The sequence below is a fragment of the Anguilla rostrata genome, chromosome 19 (assembly GCF_018555375.3).
Source record: "Anguilla rostrata isolate EN2019 chromosome 19, ASM1855537v3, whole genome shotgun sequence".
Taxonomy (NCBI): domain Eukaryota; kingdom Metazoa; phylum Chordata; class Actinopteri; order Anguilliformes; family Anguillidae; genus Anguilla; species Anguilla rostrata.
The window spans coordinates 12,541,560-12,563,031 of NC_057951.1; the positions used below are offsets into that span (position 1 = coordinate 12,541,560).

The window sequence follows — 21,472 nt, forward strand, 5'->3', positions numbered from 1 at the left end:
TTTTTAAAATGTCAGCCTTTGCCATCGTCTGTTATATTTGTATACATATTTGGAATTATGATGTACAATACACAGCCTAGGTCTACGTTTTAATCACTTGTATAATTACATGCTTCGATTATTCAGAAAACAAATAATAAAAGGACTTATTTTTTGTAATCATGAGAAGAACGCATCCAGGTACATTTTAATGTGACTACTTTATAAATAAAATGGCATGCAAACGCATGCTTTCTCTTAATTTTGAAAACGAAAACGAATGCGAATGCGCAAAAAATTGCATTACAGGCTAGACCGAACGCAAGAGCTGTGAATACAGCTTTTAAGTTTCATTTGCTCTTTTCCTGCAGTTAATCCCCGTAGCTGATTCGATACAAGATTGTCAAGTTCTCTTGCCACAAGATACAAAGAAGTATTGATTTCAGAGCCATCTGCCGCTCCGTGGAAGTGTCTGTAGCTCCGCCTCTTTGCTTGCATTTTCAGCATCGAAAATGAATGTAGCACCATGGCAACTAGGGCCAACCTCTATTTCCCGCGCAATGCTCCCTTCCTTATAAGGCCAACAGAATGCACACGCAGCGAAACGTCAGACACGTATGTAAATTTCTCTGATTGAAGAAAATCAGAAAATGGTGGCGTGTGACCCGCACATGCGCAGAGAGAAACAATTTACTATTTCTCAGACGTAGGAAGAGACATCAACAAGCGAGCGGTGTTGGTGCTTTGAAGTGGATTGCTAAATGAGTTGAAACTGTATCGCGAGTTATTTTCAAGTTTTTGCTTTGTATTACAATCTTAGAATCTTAGAAAGGTAAGAACATATTCTCTTTGGAAACCGTTAGCAGGCAGCGTTTTGTTATTCCATCACCTTCTACACCAAGGCTTTGTAAACTACGGTTCAGAATAAGTTTTTTATATGGTCTTCGTATTATAGCATCTGGTTGAATTTGCGTTTATGTCGTGGAACTACTACAACTGAATACAAGTTTGCGTTTTAGCTGCTTGATATTTTGTAATGCTCGGTACAAAGCGGGTTGTGTTTTTATAGCCTTTATTGAGCGTACACGCTTTATTTGACAGTGCATCTACTTGTTCGCCGAATGAATCTCCAAATATTAGTGGTGCACATGGCATATTGTAGTGATACGGTAGTCCGGCAGCCTATTGTCACTCATTTTAAACGACTTCGCCAATACTCTTTTGCTTGGAGGCGATATAGGCAATCATTACTTGACATTTGTTTTTTTGATTCTCTTTGGGTTTTTAGGTCGTAAATTGATTCAGGTGTTTGTCATCTAGTCAGTATGTCGTGCAGTTTATGAAGAAATGACATCAAAGATAAAGTTGTCTGTGCATAAGTGAAAACTATTTTCAGTACTGTTCGTGGACTCTGTCCGGTAAAAAGCAGGCGTGCTCTGTAAAAAGTGAGCATCTCCTATCGTATGATTTAAATAGTTGCCGATATTTTCTAAATACGCATATTTTCTTTACTTCGTGTCCACCATAGGATATTCCTAAAGTAGACCAAATCGCTACACGAATGTGATGGCGGCGAATCATGACATGACATATAGCCTACTCATGACCTGTGAGTATCGCAGTTATAGTATCGCATTCACTTTTCTATGAGCTTGATTTTTCGTTAGTTATAGCTATAGTTAGAGTCCAGCGATAGACATTTTAATAGTTACAGGAAGATTTTCCTTGGAGTTCCAGCCTGTGTGGGCGTATTAGACTGGTGTTTAAACGGACATTTAAACATAGCTACTGCGCATATAGGCTACGCAGAACCGCTTTGAAAACAAAGGGCAAACCTTGGCTTATTATAATTCGTAGTTGCGTATTTGGTTTGCTGGTGTGATTTCTAATGTTTTCGTCTTAGTTGCACTGCGTAATAACAAATATATTAATGGGAACGGACCTGAAATGACAGAATGACCCATTCGGAGTAAGGATGGACAGGGAAACTGATGAGCGTGGTGCAGTTCGCGAGCCATGCTTCTTTAGAAAAAGTAGTGGGCGGTGAACATATCGGTTTACGGTCTCTTCACATGGGGAAACCTTTGACGCATTCCAAATTATAATTTGAAATGTCGCGTTCTTTTCAAATGCCGGTAATTGTTTTGCTACGCAGTCAATAGTACGTTTTTTTAAAAAATAAGATGACCAGGAGTAAAGCTGTTTTGTACGGTGTGTTTTTTTGTTTTTGTTTTTTGAAATCGCAAATGCATCGTACAGGACGGCAAAATTCGCTCCTCCAACGCTCCCCATGCGCGCTCCCTTTGAAGTGTTGCCATTTTTGTGCTACGTCAGGACCTGAATTTCACGGGCAGTTATGCCAGTGTCAAGCCGTGTAGAGGTCTGCTAAGATGACTGTACACTTCGCAGTGCTTTAATAAAGGAGTCGTGTGTGCTTCGGCAGTCACTGATCTTGGGTTAGTTCTCAGCATAATGCTGGGTTCTGGTGTAAGTTGTAACCCGATAGTTTCAGCGTTTAGTTTCCCAGTCTTCCATCTTTTCATCCTATATCAAACATCGGCGAACCCCCGTGACAGCAACACGGGCTAAAACGTCGCACCAGGTGTATTGTAAATTGTTATTGCTGTAGTGAAAGTAAGGTTGGGCGGTACTTCCCCGAAAAGGTTATGTAAATGTCAATGAACCACTTGCGTAGGCTATGTGACTAAAATCCCTCTGACGCTATCGCCCGGTGACCTGGTTCTCTCCACATTTGGGTCAGGGCGGGCAGTCCATCATTCCATGTGATGTCTGGGTGTTCTAGGCACTTGCTAAGAATGCCGCGATTCACGGTTGCTGATGTGCCGTACGCTCAGATGCTCGTAGTTTTACATGGCATGCATTCCCACTATAGAATTATGAGTGTTGCTGCAATCCTAGCCCTCCAGTTAGTTCCAATTTAACTGTAATTGTCACGTTTCCTATTGTGGCCATGTTTATACGTTTAATTGCAGCTTTGCTCAATAATTTACCCCCACACAGTATCGGAGTTTCGGTTGCAGCTAATTAGCTCTTGAGATAAACTTTGTGAGAGACTATAATTCATGTGTTGAGCTTTAAGGTGCATGTCTTTCTGTATTGATATTTAATTGAGTTGTAATTTTCTTGGTATGTATTAATTTGTGACATAAATACATTAGGAGACACAATATGTGTGGTTTTTTTTCTTCTTCTTTTTCTTCCCTGCAAGGAAGATGTTTGGTTTTCACAAGCCGAAGATGTACCGGAGTTTACACGGCTGCTGCATCTGCAGAGCGAAGACGTCGAGCTCCCGCTTCACGGACAGCAAGCGCTACGAGACAGAATTCCCGAGTTGCTTTGGGTAAGATGCTCCGTTGAACACCTGTCAGGGGTGGGGATAAACCACTGCGTTCAGCACCCTTGAAATGAGCCCGTTGTTTGGAGCATATAGCTTAAGTACACCCCCCCCCCCCCCCAGCATGACATTTAAATGGTGACATTTACAGAAGAGACCGTTCTCTCCAATTATTTTAACTGAAGTGTACTGTAGTCTTGACAAGTGGAACACTAAGTGGCCAGGAAACCGTTTTTGGCATTGCAAGTCACTATGAACCCCTTTCCCCATACACCATGGCATGCTGTTATGGTAAGTGTTGGTGAGGGCAGAGCTTTTCTGAGAAATGGACATCAGCATTGTGTCCAGAATATGCGTGCTTCAGTTCAGTTCAGCGCCACCAGCTTCATCGCCATGGATACTCGTAACGTGAGTCAGCAGGGTACAGTACGATGCTCCTTCAAAACACAGCACGATCATTTTAGTCATGTAACAGGAGTGGGGGGGGGAGGGAGGGGGGGGGGGAGGGGGGTTGGGGTTTCTAAATTAAGGTTCCAGTTTGCACAAATCGAATGTAATGTTCTGGCTCCATTGCCGATTGCATCATTTCCCTGCAAGGGAGTCTGGCGATGCAGATTTTAAATGAGCACGAATATGTAACGAATCGTGTTGGCGATTGAAAGACCCGATGAGAGATGGCTTCTTGGAGAGTTATTTTTGGTCGTTTGTGAATCACCGCAATTGGCGGGTTTGTATTGGACGCTGAGACGAGCGCTAAGTGGTGCGCTCCGTGCTGCGCTCCGTGCTGGCTGTTTGGCTTTATTCGGCTTCGGTGTTGTTTTAGCCCCGTTTGATTTTTTCACAGGCTGCGTGAAGCTCGCTGTGGAGATATCTGCAACGCCTGTGTGCTCCTGGTGAAGCGGTGGAAGAAGCTCCCCGCGGGGTCCAAGAAGAACTGGAATCACGTAAGGAGCGTCTCCACTCCACCGGGCCCGTGTTTACGGCCTTCTGACCGCTGGGCCTGCCGTGATGGCCCCGGGCAGCTTTTACTGGTGCTAAAGGCACAGTTGGCCAAGTGCTCACAATTCAGTTAATAGTAAAATATCCACCTTTGCCGGGGATTTTTGAAATTTTTTATCCTGACTTTTTCATCCAGACTTCTTTCACGTGTCATTACTCCATCAGATTACTTTCAGTTTAACTGTAAAAAAAAAAAAAAAATGTTAAAAACTAACCCTAACTCATGTTCTATTTAACAATGTGGCTGATACTGCACTATTAAATTTGTTCAAGTGAAGAGGAGAGAACCATCATCAATGTCTGCCTTCAAGGTACTTTAGATGAATTGATGTTGCTGGCATTTTATTTTTGCTACAGTGGTCCGAAGGCTTCTTGTCAGACAAAGATTGCTTGCCCTACCAGGCTTAAATGTACACCATGTTAGTTCATATTTTTGTATGACATTAAAATTTCCCATTTGAGCATTAGAGCTTGTGTTCTTTATTTCTCATCCTCGTCCCAGGTACGTTTGCTGTTCAGGTACACATGATGTAGGTGTTGTTATGGAGACTGCTGTCCTGCTGGATGCTGATTCTGTTGTGTGGGTGTGTGTGTGTCCCGTGTACCTGTTGCAGGTGGTGGATGCGAGGGGCGGGTCGAGCTTCAAGGTCACGGGGAGGCCGAAGAAGATGAAGATGAAGATGCTGTCCGGGAGGGTTCGGCCGAGCCAGACCCACCGCCTGCAGGACGAGCTGAAAAGACTCCGTGAGCCCCCCCCCTCTGTCCCAGAACGGCAGTGTTGACACCTCTGTGGAATTGGAGAGAGCATCCTGTGCTCTCGCTGGCTTTTGAGTGCCAGTGCTTTCATAACCTCTCTGTGTCAGATCGCACAGAGATGTGAGAATGTGTTCATCTCTCTCTAAAGACACGGAAGCCTGTGACTGATCGCGTTGATTTGATCTGATTACAGTATGCTGTTCATTTCCAGAATAAGGATTGACAAACCATCACAGCTATTAAATGAGCATCTTGCCAGGTTTTAATGTTGGAGATAGTATGTTTAGTGATCATTTGGTCAGGGATTTGTTCTCTATTAATGTTTTACCCATTGGAAGGTACAGTAGGTTTTTTAAAATTCCAAGTCTGTGTTCTAGAACTCTGTTGCTTTCAAATACCAATGGTGATTGTTACATCAGCATTAGAATATTCAGTTAAGATCATTCCAGTTTTATATTTGTGATCATACACCTTAAATGGTTAATTCTCCACACTGGCTCATTCTAACAGGCTTGTTGAAGTGCAGATTTGAAGGTAAGGTGCTGATTGGTGTTTTCTCCCCCCCACTCCAGACTCTGACGCTCACAGCACTACCTCCAGTGTGTCACCAGCCCATTCTCCCAGCTGCAGTAACCAATCGGACGACGGCTCGGACACAGAGCTCACCCCGGGCTCCAGACGCTCCCCGGTTTTCTCCTTCCTGGACCTCACCTACTGGAAGAGGTCTGGCCCAGTAGCAGCAGCTCCTGCTTTTTTTTCCTAAATAGTCTGAACCCTGTTTCCTGCCAGTGGGCCACCCACTTCCTGTTTCTGTGACATCTGGCCGAACCCTACATCCTGTGGCTTCTCTCTGGTCTGTTGTGCTATATATTACCCAGCTTTTTCGCGAGAGGACATTTCTATACAGTGTGCCTGCCGCCTGTTATCTTGTGAACAGGATGGGGTCATTTGGCATAGAAAGTCAACTGTCCGGTTTTTTCCAGAGAACTCTAGTGTTGGGGGCCCTGCTTCACAGCAGAGAGATTGGGCTCCAGTTTTGGTAACGCTGCTGGATGTGGCGTCTGTGGGCGGGGGACATGGCAGTGTCCGCCGAGGCACACTCTCTGCTGAAGTCACAGGTGTGTCGAGCGGGTGCTTCTCCAATCAGGTGAAGACCTGGAGTGGAAATGTGGCGACAGGCAGTGCACAGTTCAGGAAGTAGGCGTGCTTGTGGGATAGGCTTACAAATTACAATCGGTAACCTTTCGAATTTAGAGAAACGGAAAAATCCATTTCTGACCTGATGGGGTCTGTTTCTGGTGGGAGACGGCACAGCAGCCCGTGTTTGACGAGGAGGAAGCGCCGTGTTTACCCACTGGCGTCTGGTTGCCGTTTTGATGTGCTTCCTGTGGGAGCGTGCTGTGTGTGGTGAGTGACACGGCCTTTTGAAAGAGAATGGCCTGCCTGTAATCTCTGCCTCCGTAGCTCCTTTGTAATGTTCACCAGATGTAACGGCCGACCACCGATTTGGCTCTGTGATCAGGAGATTTGTTTTTTCTTCCAAAGGGAATAATTATAGGGGTGTTATTGAGTGGATTGGGAACTGGGCCACTTGACGTACTGCGTGTGAAAGGATACCGCCTGTTGGAATGAATTTTGTGTCTTGTGTCTTGCTTTGGTCATTTGACCCAATTAAGAGTATGTTTTTTGGAATGTTTTTTTTTTTTTTTTGTTGTTGTTGTTGTTTCCCCTCAGAAGTCCAAGTCGGTGTTCCAGAAGCGCATTGCTTCTCATTACTACTAGTGGTTGTTACATCAGCATTAGAATGTTCAGTTAAGAATATTTACGATCTTACACCTTAAAGGTGTAAGATCTGTGATCTTACCTTTGCTCAAGGGCACAATGGCAGTGTCCTACCCGGGGATTTGAACCTGCAACCTTTTAGGTTACAAGCCCTGTTCCTTACACGTTCTACTGCACTGTTGCCTTCTCTAGTGCCCTGGAATTGACTGTTCCCCCCCCCCCCCTCGTTTCCTGCTGTTTCCAGGCAGAAGGTGTGCTGCGGCATCATTTATAAGGGCCGGTTCGGAGAGGTGCTCATCGACCCCCTCCTCTTCAAGCCCTGCTGTCTGAACAAGCAGCGGCAGCAGCAGCAGCAGCAGCAGCAGGAGCAGCAGAAGGAGCAGCAAGAGCGGTTGGAGGAGGAGGAGGAGGAGGAGGAGCAGCAGCAGCAGCAGTTGGAGGAGGAGGAGGTGGGGGCCGAGGAGGATGAGGAGGTGGTGGAAGATGACCACGGGCGAGAGGGAGGAGAGGGCAGGGAGAACCCGCGGCCCGTGGGTACACCGTCACCCCCTTGTGCCAAAACAGCGGCGGTGGAGATGGCGGTTTGGTGATTTCACACGGGCAATAGGGTATGAATACACACTCAAACACGCACACACACACGCATACATACGCACACACACACACACACACATACATGCACACACACACGCATACATACGCACACACACACACACACTCAAACACGCGCACACACACACGCATACATACGCACACACACCCACACACACACATACATGCACACACACACACACACACACACACGCACACACACGCACATACATGCGCACACACACACACACACACACAAAGGGACTCACTCATGCGGCCTTCTTAGGAAGCCTTGGGGAGCTTGGCGTTTCTCTGCAGGCTCTTACGCTGAAGTTGCCTTTCATTGCCTTCATCCCAAGAGCAGCTGGACACTTCGTTTCTCGTTCTCGTTGTCATCCTGTCTTCCTTTTTTCTGTTTTATCTGCGTTTTTTTTCTCTCCTCCTTGTTAATTTTATTGTTCTTGCTTTGTGACTAGCGAACCGCTACGAGGACTCAAGCATATCCCCCCCCCACCTTCAAATGTTCCTTACTGTTGGATATTTGCTTTCTTTGAGAGAGCTTTTTTTTTGTTATTTAAATTGCAAAATTGCTGGATTTCTGGTGAGCCAGTCGCTGCTTTTTTATGTGGGGTGTGTGTAACCAGAAAAAGACACTGAAAACATAGATGACCTCTGCTCTCCAGTATGGAGCCATAGAATAGAACCAGGGGTGCACAACAAGGTCCAGTCCATTTCAAGATTGTGTGCCATCTTCTCTTTTCTTAATTGTTTAATTGGCTCGGTCATATTTTCATCTTACTTTTATACAAGCAAATGCCTGCTCAACAAAACAAAAAAAAAAACTGCCACCGTATTGGAAAGATGTTTACTGTGCTGAAGTGGAGGAGTGAAGCAGCGTGGTTTATAGAGCAGTCAGAAAGCTACAAACTGAAGTGGCTCGCTTGAGCGGAAACCAGCGGGCAGTCAGGCCCTCCCGGACAGCGGCTGTGCGCCCCTGTGTTCCAGACACCAGCCTTCTCACAGCAGGTTGCCTTTGCCCAATGCTCGCCCTCATCTCGACATGAGAGAGAACGGGCCTTTTCTCAAAAAGCCACACACTGCACAAACTTGGGAGGGGGGGGGGAGGGGTGTGGGCCTTAAATTTGCGTGTGTTGTTTTTTTGTTATTTTTTTCTTTCTCAGACTGGCATTGGAGGACATGGTTAATTTAATTACACTTGGAGGAAAAAAAGAGAGTAAAAGAGCTTGTATTATATACTCCATGAGCTCAAAGTATTTTTTCCCTTCACAAATAATATCCTTCAGTTGCACAAGATATCTTGCTTCAGATATTCAGGCCTTAAGCTATGCATTTTTTCCCCTGTGAAATAAAGTTTCAAAACCTTAGCATCAACTTGGCTGACAAAGTAATTCTCTGCCATGGACTCTCTTGTAATGTTCTGTTTCATTGCCTTGCGCTTCTTTAATATTTGTAAGTACAATAGTTTTCTTTTACCTTCTTACTGTTTGTCCCCTCCTGTTTCTCTAGAGTAGTGGGTCTCAAACTCGGACCTGGGGGACCACAGTGTATGCTGGTTTTCATTCCAACCTCAACTGCAATCCCAGAATTTTAACAAGCTCTTAATTTTTTTTTGATGACGTGCTTTTCATGTGTTAGAGCTGGGGTCTTAGGCCAGGAAGGGCCAGTGTGGGTGCACACACACCTGATTCTACTAATCAACCACTGGAGTTGTTGCTAAGCACCTTGATTAGTAGAATCAGGTGTGTGCACCCACACTGTCACTTTCTGAAACATGAAAAGCAAAATGAACAGCTTGTTCAAATTCTGGGACTGCGGTTGAGGTGGGAATGAAAACCAGCACACCCAGGGGTCCCCCAGGACCGAGTGAGAACCACCGCTCTAGAGAACACTATAAAACTGGAATTTCTGTTCCCACGGGCCAGGTGTACCAATTACATTTTATTTGTATGGTTTTTAATGAATAATACCACGTTTGGTCTGGTCAGCAGAGAGGGTGGATGAACAGGTCTGCTCCACTGAAAGTCAGTGCTGGATGCACTATTCACAATATTTTTCCATTTCTAAAAGGGAGCTTTGGAATGTTAGCGTGCTGATTATTATGGGAAAGGTTTATTTTGTCGAACACTTGTGAACGCACTTGTCAATGCTGGTTATTGCCTCATTTGTTTTATTATGCATGGTTTCTGTATGTACTGCAGTTTCTGACCCGAAGGTGGCGCTGCATTATAATTACTCCAGTAATGGCCTTGGCTTAGTATTGATTTCTAATGATGCCATTAAACAGGGAAACCGTTGGTAAGAAGGTATGGCATGGCATTTTCTAGTGATGCTATACTTCTGTGTACACTGCACAGAAATGGAAAAAAAGTATTTTAAAATCCTAGTTTCTCAGTATATAAATGGACAACATTTAAATTACCCAGATCTACCCCATGTAAATTGAACCATATAAAAATAGCATTGTAGTAACCTTCTTTGAGGCAATTGGATTTAATGTATTGGCAGCTATCTAGTTTTTTTTTTTTCATTTTTATGTTTCTTGTGATTATTGTATACAGAATATAGTGGGGTATCTATACTATATTATGACTGTCCAATACTTTTGTTATTATTGTGTGTGAGCTATATAAAATGGCTCTGGGCATGGACACTAAAATATCTGTGTGTTTTTTTCTCTTATGTCTGGAAGGGTTGTATTTGTAAATTTAACTGGGGAAATTCAGCTGGGGTGTACCATTTTTCTTTTGCTTATTTATTTGTATTTATTTATATCTCGTGTTTTTGAAGTCCCCCCCCCCCCCCCCCCCCGCATTAAAATATTTTTCTCAAGTCATTTGGGGGTTGACAAACCAAAACTGATTATGAGAGTGGGCAATTTATACTGTTGTCCGATGTAGCAAGTCGGCTACCAACAGGCGCTGTCCTTAAGGGGAGGTCCACACGTACTTCTCTCAGTCTAGTGCCAGACTGACCGAACAAAGCAGGTCTCACACAAGGTTAATGAGTAAATCTACAACTTTGTAAAACATTGTAAATTGTGTAAAACATGTTTTCTGGCACCTAGAACTGCCTATGGGGATGTTGGGGATAGTTTGGGGTTATTCCTCCCTGGATGTCAGTTTCATGCCGTTGAAGAGAATGATCTGATTCAGTGTTATGTGTTTAAATTGCACAGCGGAATTGGTTTTGGGAATTATTCAAAATTTAAGATTGTACTTTTTTATTCAAAATTTATGATTCTACTTTGTTTAAAAAAAAAGCTCCATTTGAATGGACAATATCATAAACTTTTGTTTGATAATATAGACATTTACAAATGTTCTGTCAATTGGTTAAATGCTCAGTTCCCATCTGACGTGCTGATTTAGGCTAGTCTCTTCACTGTACAGTCACAGCCATGTATGGTTGCTCTACACGTTGTGTTCACCATGTTAGATAAGTTTGAAGTTTTGTATTTTTATATATAAATGTACATTTTCTACTAGTTCTTCAATAAAAAGTAGTTTGCTGTTTTCCGTGTGTTATGTGTGTCTGTCAATGGTTGTGTGACCCAATGCACTGGGCTGTCATTTAAAAACTGATGTCTTTGGATGTCACTGCGTCTGACTAGCAACACGCCCCTCCCTGCACACACACACACACACACACACACACATACACATGGCTCAGTTTCTGCCACATGTTTGGCGGTATTGAAATGCAGCGAATAGAATTGGCTGGAATGCAGTCTGGAATCAAGGCTGGAATTTTGGTTAATTCTGTTCCGCTGCGGCATTCCCGGTTCCAAGGAGGAGAAGTGGACAGGGAGAGGACGGAGGAGAAGAACTGAGGGCCAAAAGACTAAAGGGGTGGGGTCCCAGGTTTCAAGTCCCCCTATCCACATATCCACTGAGTGTCCCCAACTCAACCCCCCACCTGTACACACACCCATAAAATTACAGGAGACAAATAAGACCAAATGGCAACCGCAATAGTAATACGTATTTCTAAATTTCAATTCAGCTTATTGCAATGCAAATGCACAATTACAGTTTTGTATTGGCTGACAGAATTTCATCTGGTGTATAACCGGTTGGATGTTGTGAAATTGATAGAAAAATAAAAATAAAAACATTACCATTTCTTCTGACTTATCGTCATTGTAATAATGTTTAGTAATAATGTCACATTATTATGTAAGTTTTGTCAGACAGGATCTCATGGTGGAATTCCACACTGGTCCTGGGGTTGAAAATACATGCGCATGTGGGAGCAGGTGGCAGCGTTCTCTGATACGATGACGTCAGGGTCGTATATAAGACGGTATCAGGAAGGGGAGGTCTGCTCCTTTTAAAAAACTAAAGTACCATCACGCGTGTTGCTCTGTCGAGGGAGGACTGTTTGTTGTGTTAATATTGCATGCCAGGCGCCTGCGTTTGACCTGCGTCAACATCAGTCGCATTTTCAACACCCACAGAAACTGAAAGGAACAAGGTTTGATCTCTTTTTCTGGACTCGTTCGGATGAACATTTGTGGCTGTGAAGTTTTGCAGATGCATAGCCTACATAACTTACCGGTGTTTTTTTTTTTTTTTTTAAACAATCGCTAAATCGTTTTTAAATGCGAGCAAAAGTCGTATTTGATATCGGAATGAAGGCTCTGCTAATCATGTTCGCTATCATCTTAAATGTAGGTTTGGAAGGCTCCGCTGATCATGTTATCTTATTAAATTTAGGTTTGCGTTTTGAGAGTGCATGCGTTCATTCTGAAACGGATTTTGCAGAAGGGGTGGGGATGGCTTGAATTGGCCACTGTGTCAGAGAAGCCTGCGGGAACGCTCTCGTTATTGCCAAGTCATTTTCACTCGTTAGTGCGGCTATCGCGATATGCTTTACTTAAACACCGAGTCGTCGACTTGTTCATCAACTTTGATTGATAATTCATTGTTTGCGGTACGCAGCCATGACAACACATCAGAACACGTGCCCTGCTATCCTTTACTTTTCTTAAACTTAGTTTCACACGCATATGGAAAATGGCCCATTGCAAAAGTGATGCGGTGAAATAAATTTGCCTTCCTCTCGTTGGTGGAAAATCCTGGCATTTGAAGGCTAATTTTTCCTGAACCAATTTGCTGACACCCATATCATGAACATTACTCGCCCTTGTATTATTTTAATTGCAGCAAAACCGAAAACGTTTAAGTCAACATGTTATTGATATTTGTATTTTATGCTTGACATGGCATATGTCAGTATATTTTATATATTTTATATCACTCAGTCAATAGTGACCATTCCTGGCCAGCTTCTGGTTCTCCTCTCAAAGGATTCTGCCATTTTTAAATTTATTATTATTTTTCAAACATGTATTTATGAAAAGTGTGGAGTAATGTTGTATTTTGATTGATTTCACTGCCCTTTTTGAAGCCCTGCAGATTTCAAAGGAACATTTTCCCTGGTCTTATTTTCTGCTGGACCATTTTTGTGTTGAGGTTTTTTGTTGGACTTTTGTGCAAAGGACTCCCATCCCGTTATTTCCCGACAGAAACCCAAAGATGGTGCGGCTGTCCCCGTCCCCGGTTCCGGACGTGTCCCCTCCCCCTGAGCGATCTGAGGAGGGGAAGGGGAGCCCCAAATCAGCCTCGCCCTCCAGCCCAAGCCCGCTGCAGCTGGCCCTGTCCACGTCCACCACGGCCTACCACAGCTACGACACCTACATCGAGGACAGCCTCATCTGCCTCAAACACAAGATTCGAAACATTGAGAAAAAGAAGGTGAAGGGGCACTCTTATTTTAAGGAAACCGTGGTTCATGGGAGCAGCTTTCAAATTGTGCACCTGCCTCTGTGTGCACTCAAGCACACTTGTAGACACAAACACACAAACACACGGACACACAGTGTGTATAGTGTGTGGCCTGCTTAATGTTTCACGGGATTGTTACTGTTACAGTTACTGATTTTGGTTCATGGTATGGTAGTTCATGAATTGGCCTAAATGTGTTCTTTTTTTACAGCTGAAACTCGAAGACTACAAAAGACGTTTAAAGAATGGAGAGACTCTCAATAAAGACCAGATGGTATGTGCAGTACTGTAATTGTCTATAGGAGGAAACATTAGGAGTCAGTGCTACACCCAATGCTGGACTTACTTGGAACCTTTAGGAATTTCACTTCTGCTTATTAGCATGCTTATCTGTGACTATTTCCACCAAATTTTATCTTGGGTCAATTTCTGAGCTTTGCTCTTCACAGACATGAATGCCAGTGTAGTGTAATATTTCTAAGTCATGTTTATCTTCCCTGTTATTATTCTCCCAATTTTGGATACTCAATCACCCGTAGATCCATTCCAACAGTACTTTGTTTGCTGTCAGCTCAGGGGAACACAGACAAGTCCTCAAATCTTTGCGGTCACTTTAATGCTCTTCTCTCTTGACCCAGGATGCCGTAGAGAAGTACGATGAAGTCATCCACAATCTTGCATTTGCCAAAGAGCTTCAGAAAACCCTGGGAGCCCTCACCCAGGATGTAAGCTCTGGGGGTGGGGCATGGCGGGGCGGGGCGGGGCGGGGCAGTGCAGGGTTCAGCCTTGACTCGGTGGAAACGTTGCTAAGCGGTATCTGAGATGACTAATATGACTACTGTTTGAGATTTCTGAAGTTCAGTGGAATGTGGCGACTAGCAGGGCACTGTGAAGCATAGTAGCCTAGATGTTGGTTTCCATATTTTGTTGGTGCATAGACAGAATTCCAGAGTAGAGTTGCAGCTTTGCTGGCCAGCAGTATTGCGTGGGTGGTGGGAGAGGCATAGGGAAGAGAAGGAGAGGACAAGTCAGCTGTTTTTCCCCCCCCCCCAACCTTTAATAACATAGTGGCATCACAACATGGCGGGACTGCAATTAGCCGTCGTGTTGCGTGCTTGTTGGGAATGTGCTGAGCTCATGCTGAATATTCCCGAGCACGCTTGCTACAGAGTAATGAGCTGCGTCATGCGGACGGCTGCTTTCTCACCTGTTCTGCCACGCAGACAGTCAACCTACGAATGGTGACGCTCTGGTGTCGCTTCCTCAGAATTATAAAATGGGCGACCATTTTAAGGGGCAACTTCCTTTTGGACTTTCTGGTTGACCACATGGGCGTTGTCCATCAGCGAATGCGCCGTGCCCTGGTGGCTGAGGATGTCCGGGGCTCTCTGGGCTCTGTGCTTTTTAACCCCCTGCCCCGCCACACGGCGCTGTCGCAGCTGCTCAGGTCTCAGAGGAAGATGGCGAAGCGGGAGCAGACGACGCGGGCGGAGCTGGAGAGGAAGCGTCTGGGCACGGTGCTGCAGGTGCACCACGTCCTGCAGAGCCTGCAGCGGGAGCATGTGAGGAAGGACCTGCGCAGCGGCGCCAACCACGCCCCCTTCCTGCCCGCCCGCGACCTGGAGCACCTGCTGGAGATCGCCGCCATGCTGGGGTGCAAGAGGGACGAGAGCATGAGGTAACTGGCCACGCCCCCCTATTATGTACTGGCCACGCCCCCCTATGAGGTAACTGGCCACACCCCCTATGAGGTAACTGGCCTGTGGTAATGCTTTGCTTGTTTCCTAGTTTGGAGGACCAAATGGAGCAGGCAGCAAATGTGTACTGGGATCTGATGGAGGGTCGAGACGTCCCTGTGGCAGGGACCACCTGTAAGTTCAGCGATGTCCGTTTATAATTTCTAACTTTGTCTTTTGTCAGCTGAATGTATCAGTACTTTTTTATTTTTATTTAAATGCAGATAAGCACATGAAGGAGCTCTTGTCCAGACTGATGGATTGTGGGTACTTTGAACGCATCCCAGTTCCTCACAGTGAGGGCCTGGAAGAGGCTGTGGACCAGCTGACCAAGAAGGCCGAGAGGCTGTCAAAATCCTCAGGGAGCAGCGCAGGTAACCAGGTGACCTGCGTAACAGTGTCACACCTGCTCAGTGGTCATGCTGAACAAGTGCTTGTCAATCCAGTAGAGCTGGACAAGATTGAGTATTTGAGCAGAATTTCCTTTCATCTTGCAGTGCCACCCAAATCACTGAGTGCCAATGAAGTTTCAACCAGGGAGGTAAGAATTTTTTTGTAATGTATGGATGTGCACAGCTATGTCGTGTGCATGTGTTTCTTTAAACTTTGATGGAACTCACAGTGGAATTCCTGTCATTTAATTTCACTGCACTGTTCAACAGTTAGCTACAGTAGTAGTGCAGTAGACATTGAGTTCCTTGGTCTGGAACCTGCCATTGACTTTTTGGGTCATGTAGTTCCTTAACAGATGCTACTTGCCGAAAACAGACTTCTCTGACCGAGGTCAAAATGACCAGACTCGAGCCTCGAAGGAGAGCCACAAGGCGGATTTAACAGCACTCAAAGAGCAGGAGCCCCCGGACTCCTGGGATATGGAGTTTGCGGACAAGCCCTCCTCTCCGCCTCCCACCGTCGCCCAGAAACCCTGGAGAGGGGCAGCGACCTTTGTCCCCAAAGAACAGGTGACCGTGCAGAGACCCAACCCTGAACCGAAACAGGTGAGAGCTGCGTATGCGCCCTTATTTCCTCGCCCCCCCTGGTGCACCCTCTCCCAACCGCGTGCCCCTCTGCTTGCTTCCTCAGAGACGAGAAAAGTCCAAAGGCCCGCAAGATAACAAACCGGTGAGTGTCTCCAGCCATGACCGCCAGGCTTGGGGTAGCTCTGCTGGAAGAGTGCCCCTGGTGGCTTAAACCCCCACCCCACCCAAATGTGGACCCCCCCTTATTAATTTCACACAGGTTGTGAAGACTGAGGCCGCAGTGGAGGTGTTCAGCTCCCCCTCTCCCCTGCCCCAGGACCCAGTCCTGCGGAAAGCGCAGCTTCAGGACCTGATGGAGCAGATCCAGGGCTCTTTCTGTTTTATGCAGGTGCAGGACAGTTGTTGCATTTGCTAATTTTATTTTATTATTTTTTAATGGCTGATAATTTGTAGAAGAAGGCTGACTTCTCTGTACTCTTCTCACCTTGCAGGATTCTGTGCTGGAGAGAGAGGGCTCTCCAACAAATGGACTTTCTAGGGGTTTTCGATCTTTGACTAGACCCTCCACACCTGCAGGTTTTGGAATCTGGATTTTTTTATTTTTTTTATTAAACATTTTGTTTAATAGTCGATATGTTTGCTAACTGTAAAGCTGATTTTATTAGGCATTTCCTTTTCTGAGAACATCCCTTTCACTCAGCAGCTCCGAAGGACCCAACCAGAAGTCCAGTCAGCTCCCTGTCAAAAGCCCTACATGTGAGTTGTGTTGCCTTTTAGGTGAAGGTGTAATTGCAGAGTGGGCAATACATTGGATGGCATGATAATCTGATTTGGTCTCTCTGTTGCAGTCGACCCCTTTGCCATCCAGACTTCGCCCAGGTGATGGCAAAATTGCCATGACCAATGGAGACCGCTCCCTGAACAACTTGGACCTGGACCTCACTGCCGATGAAGTGGCTTGTGTAATGAATCTAGTATTCTGCCTACATTCCCACATTCATACTGATTAGCCCAGTGCGCATTAGTGGATGCGAACCCATTTAGGGTCACATCGACCACCCAACATGGCTGCCTCTTCACTGTTGACGGTTTATTCACTGTGTTGGTAGCCAGCCACAACGGGCAGCTTGTGGGATTTTATTGTTGGAGTTCCGTGTTTTGTGAAATTCGGTTTAAGTGTGCCGTCGCTGCTCCTGCAGGAGAACGTCCAGCTGTCCAAGAGCGAGAGCCTTTCATCCCCGTCTCTGTATCACCGGGAGTCCGTCCTCTCCTCTCCCCTGGCAGAGGACACTCCAAGTCAGGTACAAGGATCGCTTCCTTATCCAGGGAAGCCCCTTTACGAGCACTTTAGTGGTAGTCAGTGGGAGATGGCGGGCAGTGTGCACGGACTGCTGAGAGTGCACGGGAGAGTGCACGGTCACGATTGGGAGAGTAAGCGGAAGCCATTTTGTCAGTGCCGGCTCTCCTCATTCCAGAATTGCAGGAAAGTGCTGATGAGCCCTGGCTGCTGCTGCTGCTGCTAGTGCTGGCACAGTGTGTGGGTCAGAGCAGCGGACAGAGCCCATGGATCAGTCAGCCATGTGATCACTCTCTCTCCCCCTCCCTTTATCTCTCTGTTCAAATTCAAATAAGCTTTATTGGCATGACAAGGGTTTGCTTACATTGCCAAAGCGTATACTGACACGACATAAACAGATAACAGGTTATCAATAACAAACTGAACTACAGTAAAGACAGGGGGAAAAAATCTAAAAGTCAAATGCATGTAATTGACCATGGAAATCACCCACCATCCCTGGGTTGGGACACTGGTGTCTTATTCATATGATAAGTGCCTTCTCTCTGTGTCTCTCTCTCTCTCTCTCTCTCTCTCTCCCAGGCCCCTGTCTCTCAGGCCAGTGTGATGTCTCCCTGTAACGGAGTGGCAAACGCCCTCAGCCACCCCCCAGACCCCTTCTCCTCTCCGCCCAGCAGCCACACCCTCAGCATGGCCACCGCCGCCCCCCCCTTCCAGACCGTGCACACGGTGGGTCCCGGGCCGCCTGTCCCGACCACCCCGTTTCACCGTCCATGCTGCTTGTAGGGACAATCTCACCCAAAAAAATGTTTTCATGGTCTCCCAACAATGGTACACACTCCCAGATTGTGATGCATGTTATGTTGATGCCCTTTTCTTCAGGATGGCTTCCCTAAGATTGAACTACTACTGATTGTGTAGTGGAGAAAAACCCTTATGAATATGAAATGTATTTAGTTAGTCTGGCTATGTCTGTAATAGTCTGACCAGGACCTGCAGTGGCGTGCTTCCTGGTGTCATTCTCTCTTCCGTTTACGAAAGGTGTTCAAGGTCAGCACCCCTCTGACACCCCGCAGCGACTCTGACCTGAAATCGGACGCGAGTGCTTTCCCAGACTCCGACAACCTGACCGTTGCCACGGCGAGCACACAGACCCCGCCTGATTTCGTTACCCTGGATAAGGACCACCTGCCAGGTATCGTCCCGTTGCCGTGGTGACCGTTGCCGTGGCGCGATGGCATGGCTCTAGCTTAGGTTTTGGATCCGTATGTAAAATGGAGGGATGGGTCTAAAGGCCTCACTGGTGTAAATGTAACCTCAGCCTCTTGAGGATCAGTTGTTTTTTAAGTGAATTATCTTGTCTTTTGCGCCAGTGTCCTCGTACCCCCCGGAGAGCCCGGTCAGTAATGGCTGCCAGGTGTACCTGTCCCCGGGTCAGCCCGGCGGCTCGCTCTCGCGCTCCGGCCCGCCGTACTACACACGCAGCTCCGCTAGAGGTATGGCGCGCGGCCGCAGGGGGCTGGCTCACCCCCTCCACTCACCCCGCGGGCACAGAGGTATCTATGGTGTCTCTTCTCTTCTCTTTCTGGGTCACTTGGTAGAGAGAGATCTATGGTCCTCCTCCTCTCTTTCTGGGTTCTGTGGGTAAAGATACAGTATCTATGGTCTCTCTCATTTATGGCTATATGGGTAGAGATTTATGGTCTCCATGGATAGTAGTAGGTGCAGAGGGGTTGGTGAGACTGTCACCTTGTTTCCCTGAGGGGGGGTTACCTTTTCCTTCTGTTTGCTACTGAATATATGAGAAGCAGAGCTTTCAGTAGTTTTTTTTCAGCAGCTGTGAAGCTTGTCCTGCCCTCTCTGTTGTAGGGGGACTGGAGGGGTACAGGACTGGTATACGGTCTCCAGGGGGCAGCTTCATTCCCCAGCCCCACGGCACCAGGGAGATCACCCCCGTCCTGTATGGAGTTCAAGTATGGGACGTCTGCCGGTTTCAGAAATGTCCTTGTCAAAGTTTTTCCCCCACCCATCCACTTTTGTGTTTTAAATGCATTGTTTTTTTTTTTTTGTTTTTTTTTTGCACCCCACCCCCATTTTACAGGATACAGGATACCACCAAAGCTACAAACGTGGAAACATGACTGGTGGACAGCGAAACCAATCTAGAGGTGAGTAGCATGTGTCTATGTCCTGGTCCTCCAGGCCTGGCAGACCCAGGAAATGGGTTACTGCATGCATGAAGTGCCTATGGATGGTTTTGTGGCTTCTCCAACCAGCTGTCTCTTAACCTTTTAAAGTGTGAGGTCACCATTGGAGTGTTCTTAATTGAACATTCTAATGCTGATGTAACACTCACTGGTAACTAAAAGCAGTAGAGTTCTAGAACTAAATCTTCAAAGGGTTTAATGTAGCCAGGGTCTAGTGGATTATCTTATTCGTCACCATAAGGATGCATTGGGTCATCCATTGTTGGCAAAAGTCTTTCATACTTATGGCAGTCCTGTGCAAATGATATACAAGTTTGTCCTGAACCACAAACCGTGTGTGTGCTGGATGTTTTTGGGTCTGGTTGTGGACCGGGTCCTGAGTTCTGGTTCCGCCTCTTGGGCCTTCCAGCTGCCTGGAGCGACTCGTCCCAGGTGAGCAGCCCAGAGCGGGACGGGGACACCTACGCCAGCGTGGACTCGGGGCACGGGGACTCCCGCTGCATCACGCCCATCGACATGCCCGTGGCCGGCCAGGGCCCCACCCTCATGCCCGTGCACGTGTACCCGATCGCCCCGCCCATGCGCGTGGCCTTCTCCGCCGCCCGCACCGTCAACTTCACCCCGGGCACGCTGGACCAGACCATCGTGTTCGACCTGCTGCACAGCAACCTGGGCGACACCTTCGACATGCACCTGGGGCGCTTCCTGTGCCCCGTGGACGGCACCTACGCCTTCTTCTTCCACATCCTCAAGCTGGCCATCAACGTGCCGCTCTACGTCAACCTGATGCGCAACGAGGAGGTGATGGTGTCGGCCTACGCCAACGACGGCGCGCCCGACCACGAGACGGCCAGCAACCACGCCGTGCTGCAGCTGTACCAGGGCGACCGCATCTGGCTGCGGCTGCACCGCGGCGCCATCTACGGCAGCAGCTGGAAGTACAGCACCTTCTCCGGCTACCTCCTGTACCAGGACTGAGGCCTGGCTGGCCGTGCCGCGCGGTTTGGGGCAGCAGCGGCGGCGGTCACGGAGTGCGCCGTCCAGGAGATTTGCACTTAAACACTGTCACTTTCGTGCGTGTGTGCGTGTGTGCGTGTGTGCGTGTGTGCGTGTGTGCGTGTGTGCGTGTGTGCGTGTGTGTGTGTGTGTGGATATGCTGCATGCTACATCCACTTCACTAGCGTCTGCTCATCCAGTGCTCTAGATTAGATGGGAGTGGGGAGGTGGTGGGTGGTGAGAAGGCTGCCATTGCAGTGCACAGAGGCATGGCTGATTGGCTATCGCACTGCTCGTGCCCATGCTATAACTGCTCATGCACCAGTGGAATGTGGAACCAGTCTAACTTCCTGCTTGTACGCAAGGTCATATGATTACTAGTCAAGTTGTAAACTTTTTATTTTTATTTTTTGTGTGTGTGTGTGTAAGGATACACATATATGCCTTAAACATGCACATGTTCTTTGGTAAAATTAGACCTTGATATGCATTGCAGGTAGCTGGTTATTCTTTACAATGGTTTGGATTGTATGAGCTTCCACTACTTAATGTAACCTCTTGATGCTTCTTATGTATTCTGTATGTATGACCCAGTAAGCGGCATGTCTGAAGTTTTTTGGGAGACATTTAAGGGTACCAAGCTTTAGGTTTGTCCTGGAAGTATTTAGAATTGGTACCGTGTTCCCAGAATTATTTTTGTGTTACTGTATGATTGGGATGAATGTAGCTGAAATTACTTGACAAAAAAAAAAACATGGCACTTTAACAATTCAGTGTTGCCTTGCTGTCAGAGCGATGGGGTGCTTTACTGTCATTGCACACCACAAACGGTCATGATCTTGTCTGGCTGTTGTGTTATGGCAGTAAATGCTCTAAGGGATCTGTGAAAATGGCCTTTTGCCTCAATAAAAAAAACGAAAATGCACTGTACTTGTCTGTCTTTTCTCCCATACAGGTCCAGTATATTAGGCTTTACTGGTTTGTTTT

General features: G+C 46.6%; 2 protein-coding genes across 5 annotated transcripts; both read left to right on the forward strand.

The window, feature by feature from the left end:
* The first annotated feature begins 651 nt into the window (after window positions 1-651).
* Window positions 652-10,995, forward strand: LOC135245820 (SIN3-HDAC complex-associated factor-like). Of its 2 annotated transcripts, none has more exons than XM_064319119.1 (6): window positions 652-811; window positions 3,209-3,340; window positions 4,179-4,278; window positions 4,948-5,077; window positions 5,662-5,812; window positions 7,116-10,995. In XM_064319119.1, the coding sequence occupies exons 2-6, from the start codon at window positions 3,213-3,215 to the stop codon at window positions 7,459-7,461; spliced, it is 855 nt and encodes a 284-aa protein (XP_064175189.1). In that variant the 5' UTR covers window positions 652-811; window positions 3,209-3,212; the 3' UTR covers window positions 7,462-10,995. The 2 variants fall into 2 exon arrangements, with proteins under 2 accessions (XP_064175189.1, XP_064175190.1); XM_064319120.1 differs by having other exon boundaries at window positions 3,213-3,340.
* An 800-nt stretch (window positions 10,996-11,795) lies between these two features.
* Window positions 11,796-21,410, forward strand: caprin2 (caprin family member 2). Of its 3 annotated transcripts, none has more exons than XM_064319083.1 (21): window positions 11,796-11,956; window positions 13,011-13,239; window positions 13,481-13,543; window positions 13,908-13,994; window positions 14,709-14,947; window positions 15,058-15,140; window positions 15,230-15,379; window positions 15,503-15,546; window positions 15,743-16,003; window positions 16,089-16,127; window positions 16,245-16,373; window positions 16,477-16,561; window positions 16,686-16,741; window positions 16,834-16,947; window positions 17,185-17,286; window positions 17,865-18,011; window positions 18,324-18,477; window positions 18,656-18,838; window positions 19,152-19,255; window positions 19,384-19,450; window positions 19,899-21,410. In XM_064319083.1, the coding sequence occupies exons 2-21, from the start codon at window positions 13,021-13,023 to the stop codon at window positions 20,465-20,467; spliced, it is 2,895 nt and encodes a 964-aa protein (XP_064175153.1). In that variant the 5' UTR covers window positions 11,796-11,956; window positions 13,011-13,020; the 3' UTR covers window positions 20,468-21,410. The 3 variants fall into 3 exon arrangements, with proteins under 3 accessions (XP_064175153.1, XP_064175155.1, XP_064175154.1); XM_064319085.1 differs by having other exon boundaries at window positions 18,656-18,778; XM_064319084.1 differs by having other exon boundaries at window positions 16,689-16,741.
* The last annotated feature ends 62 nt before the right edge of the window (window positions 21,411-21,472 follow it).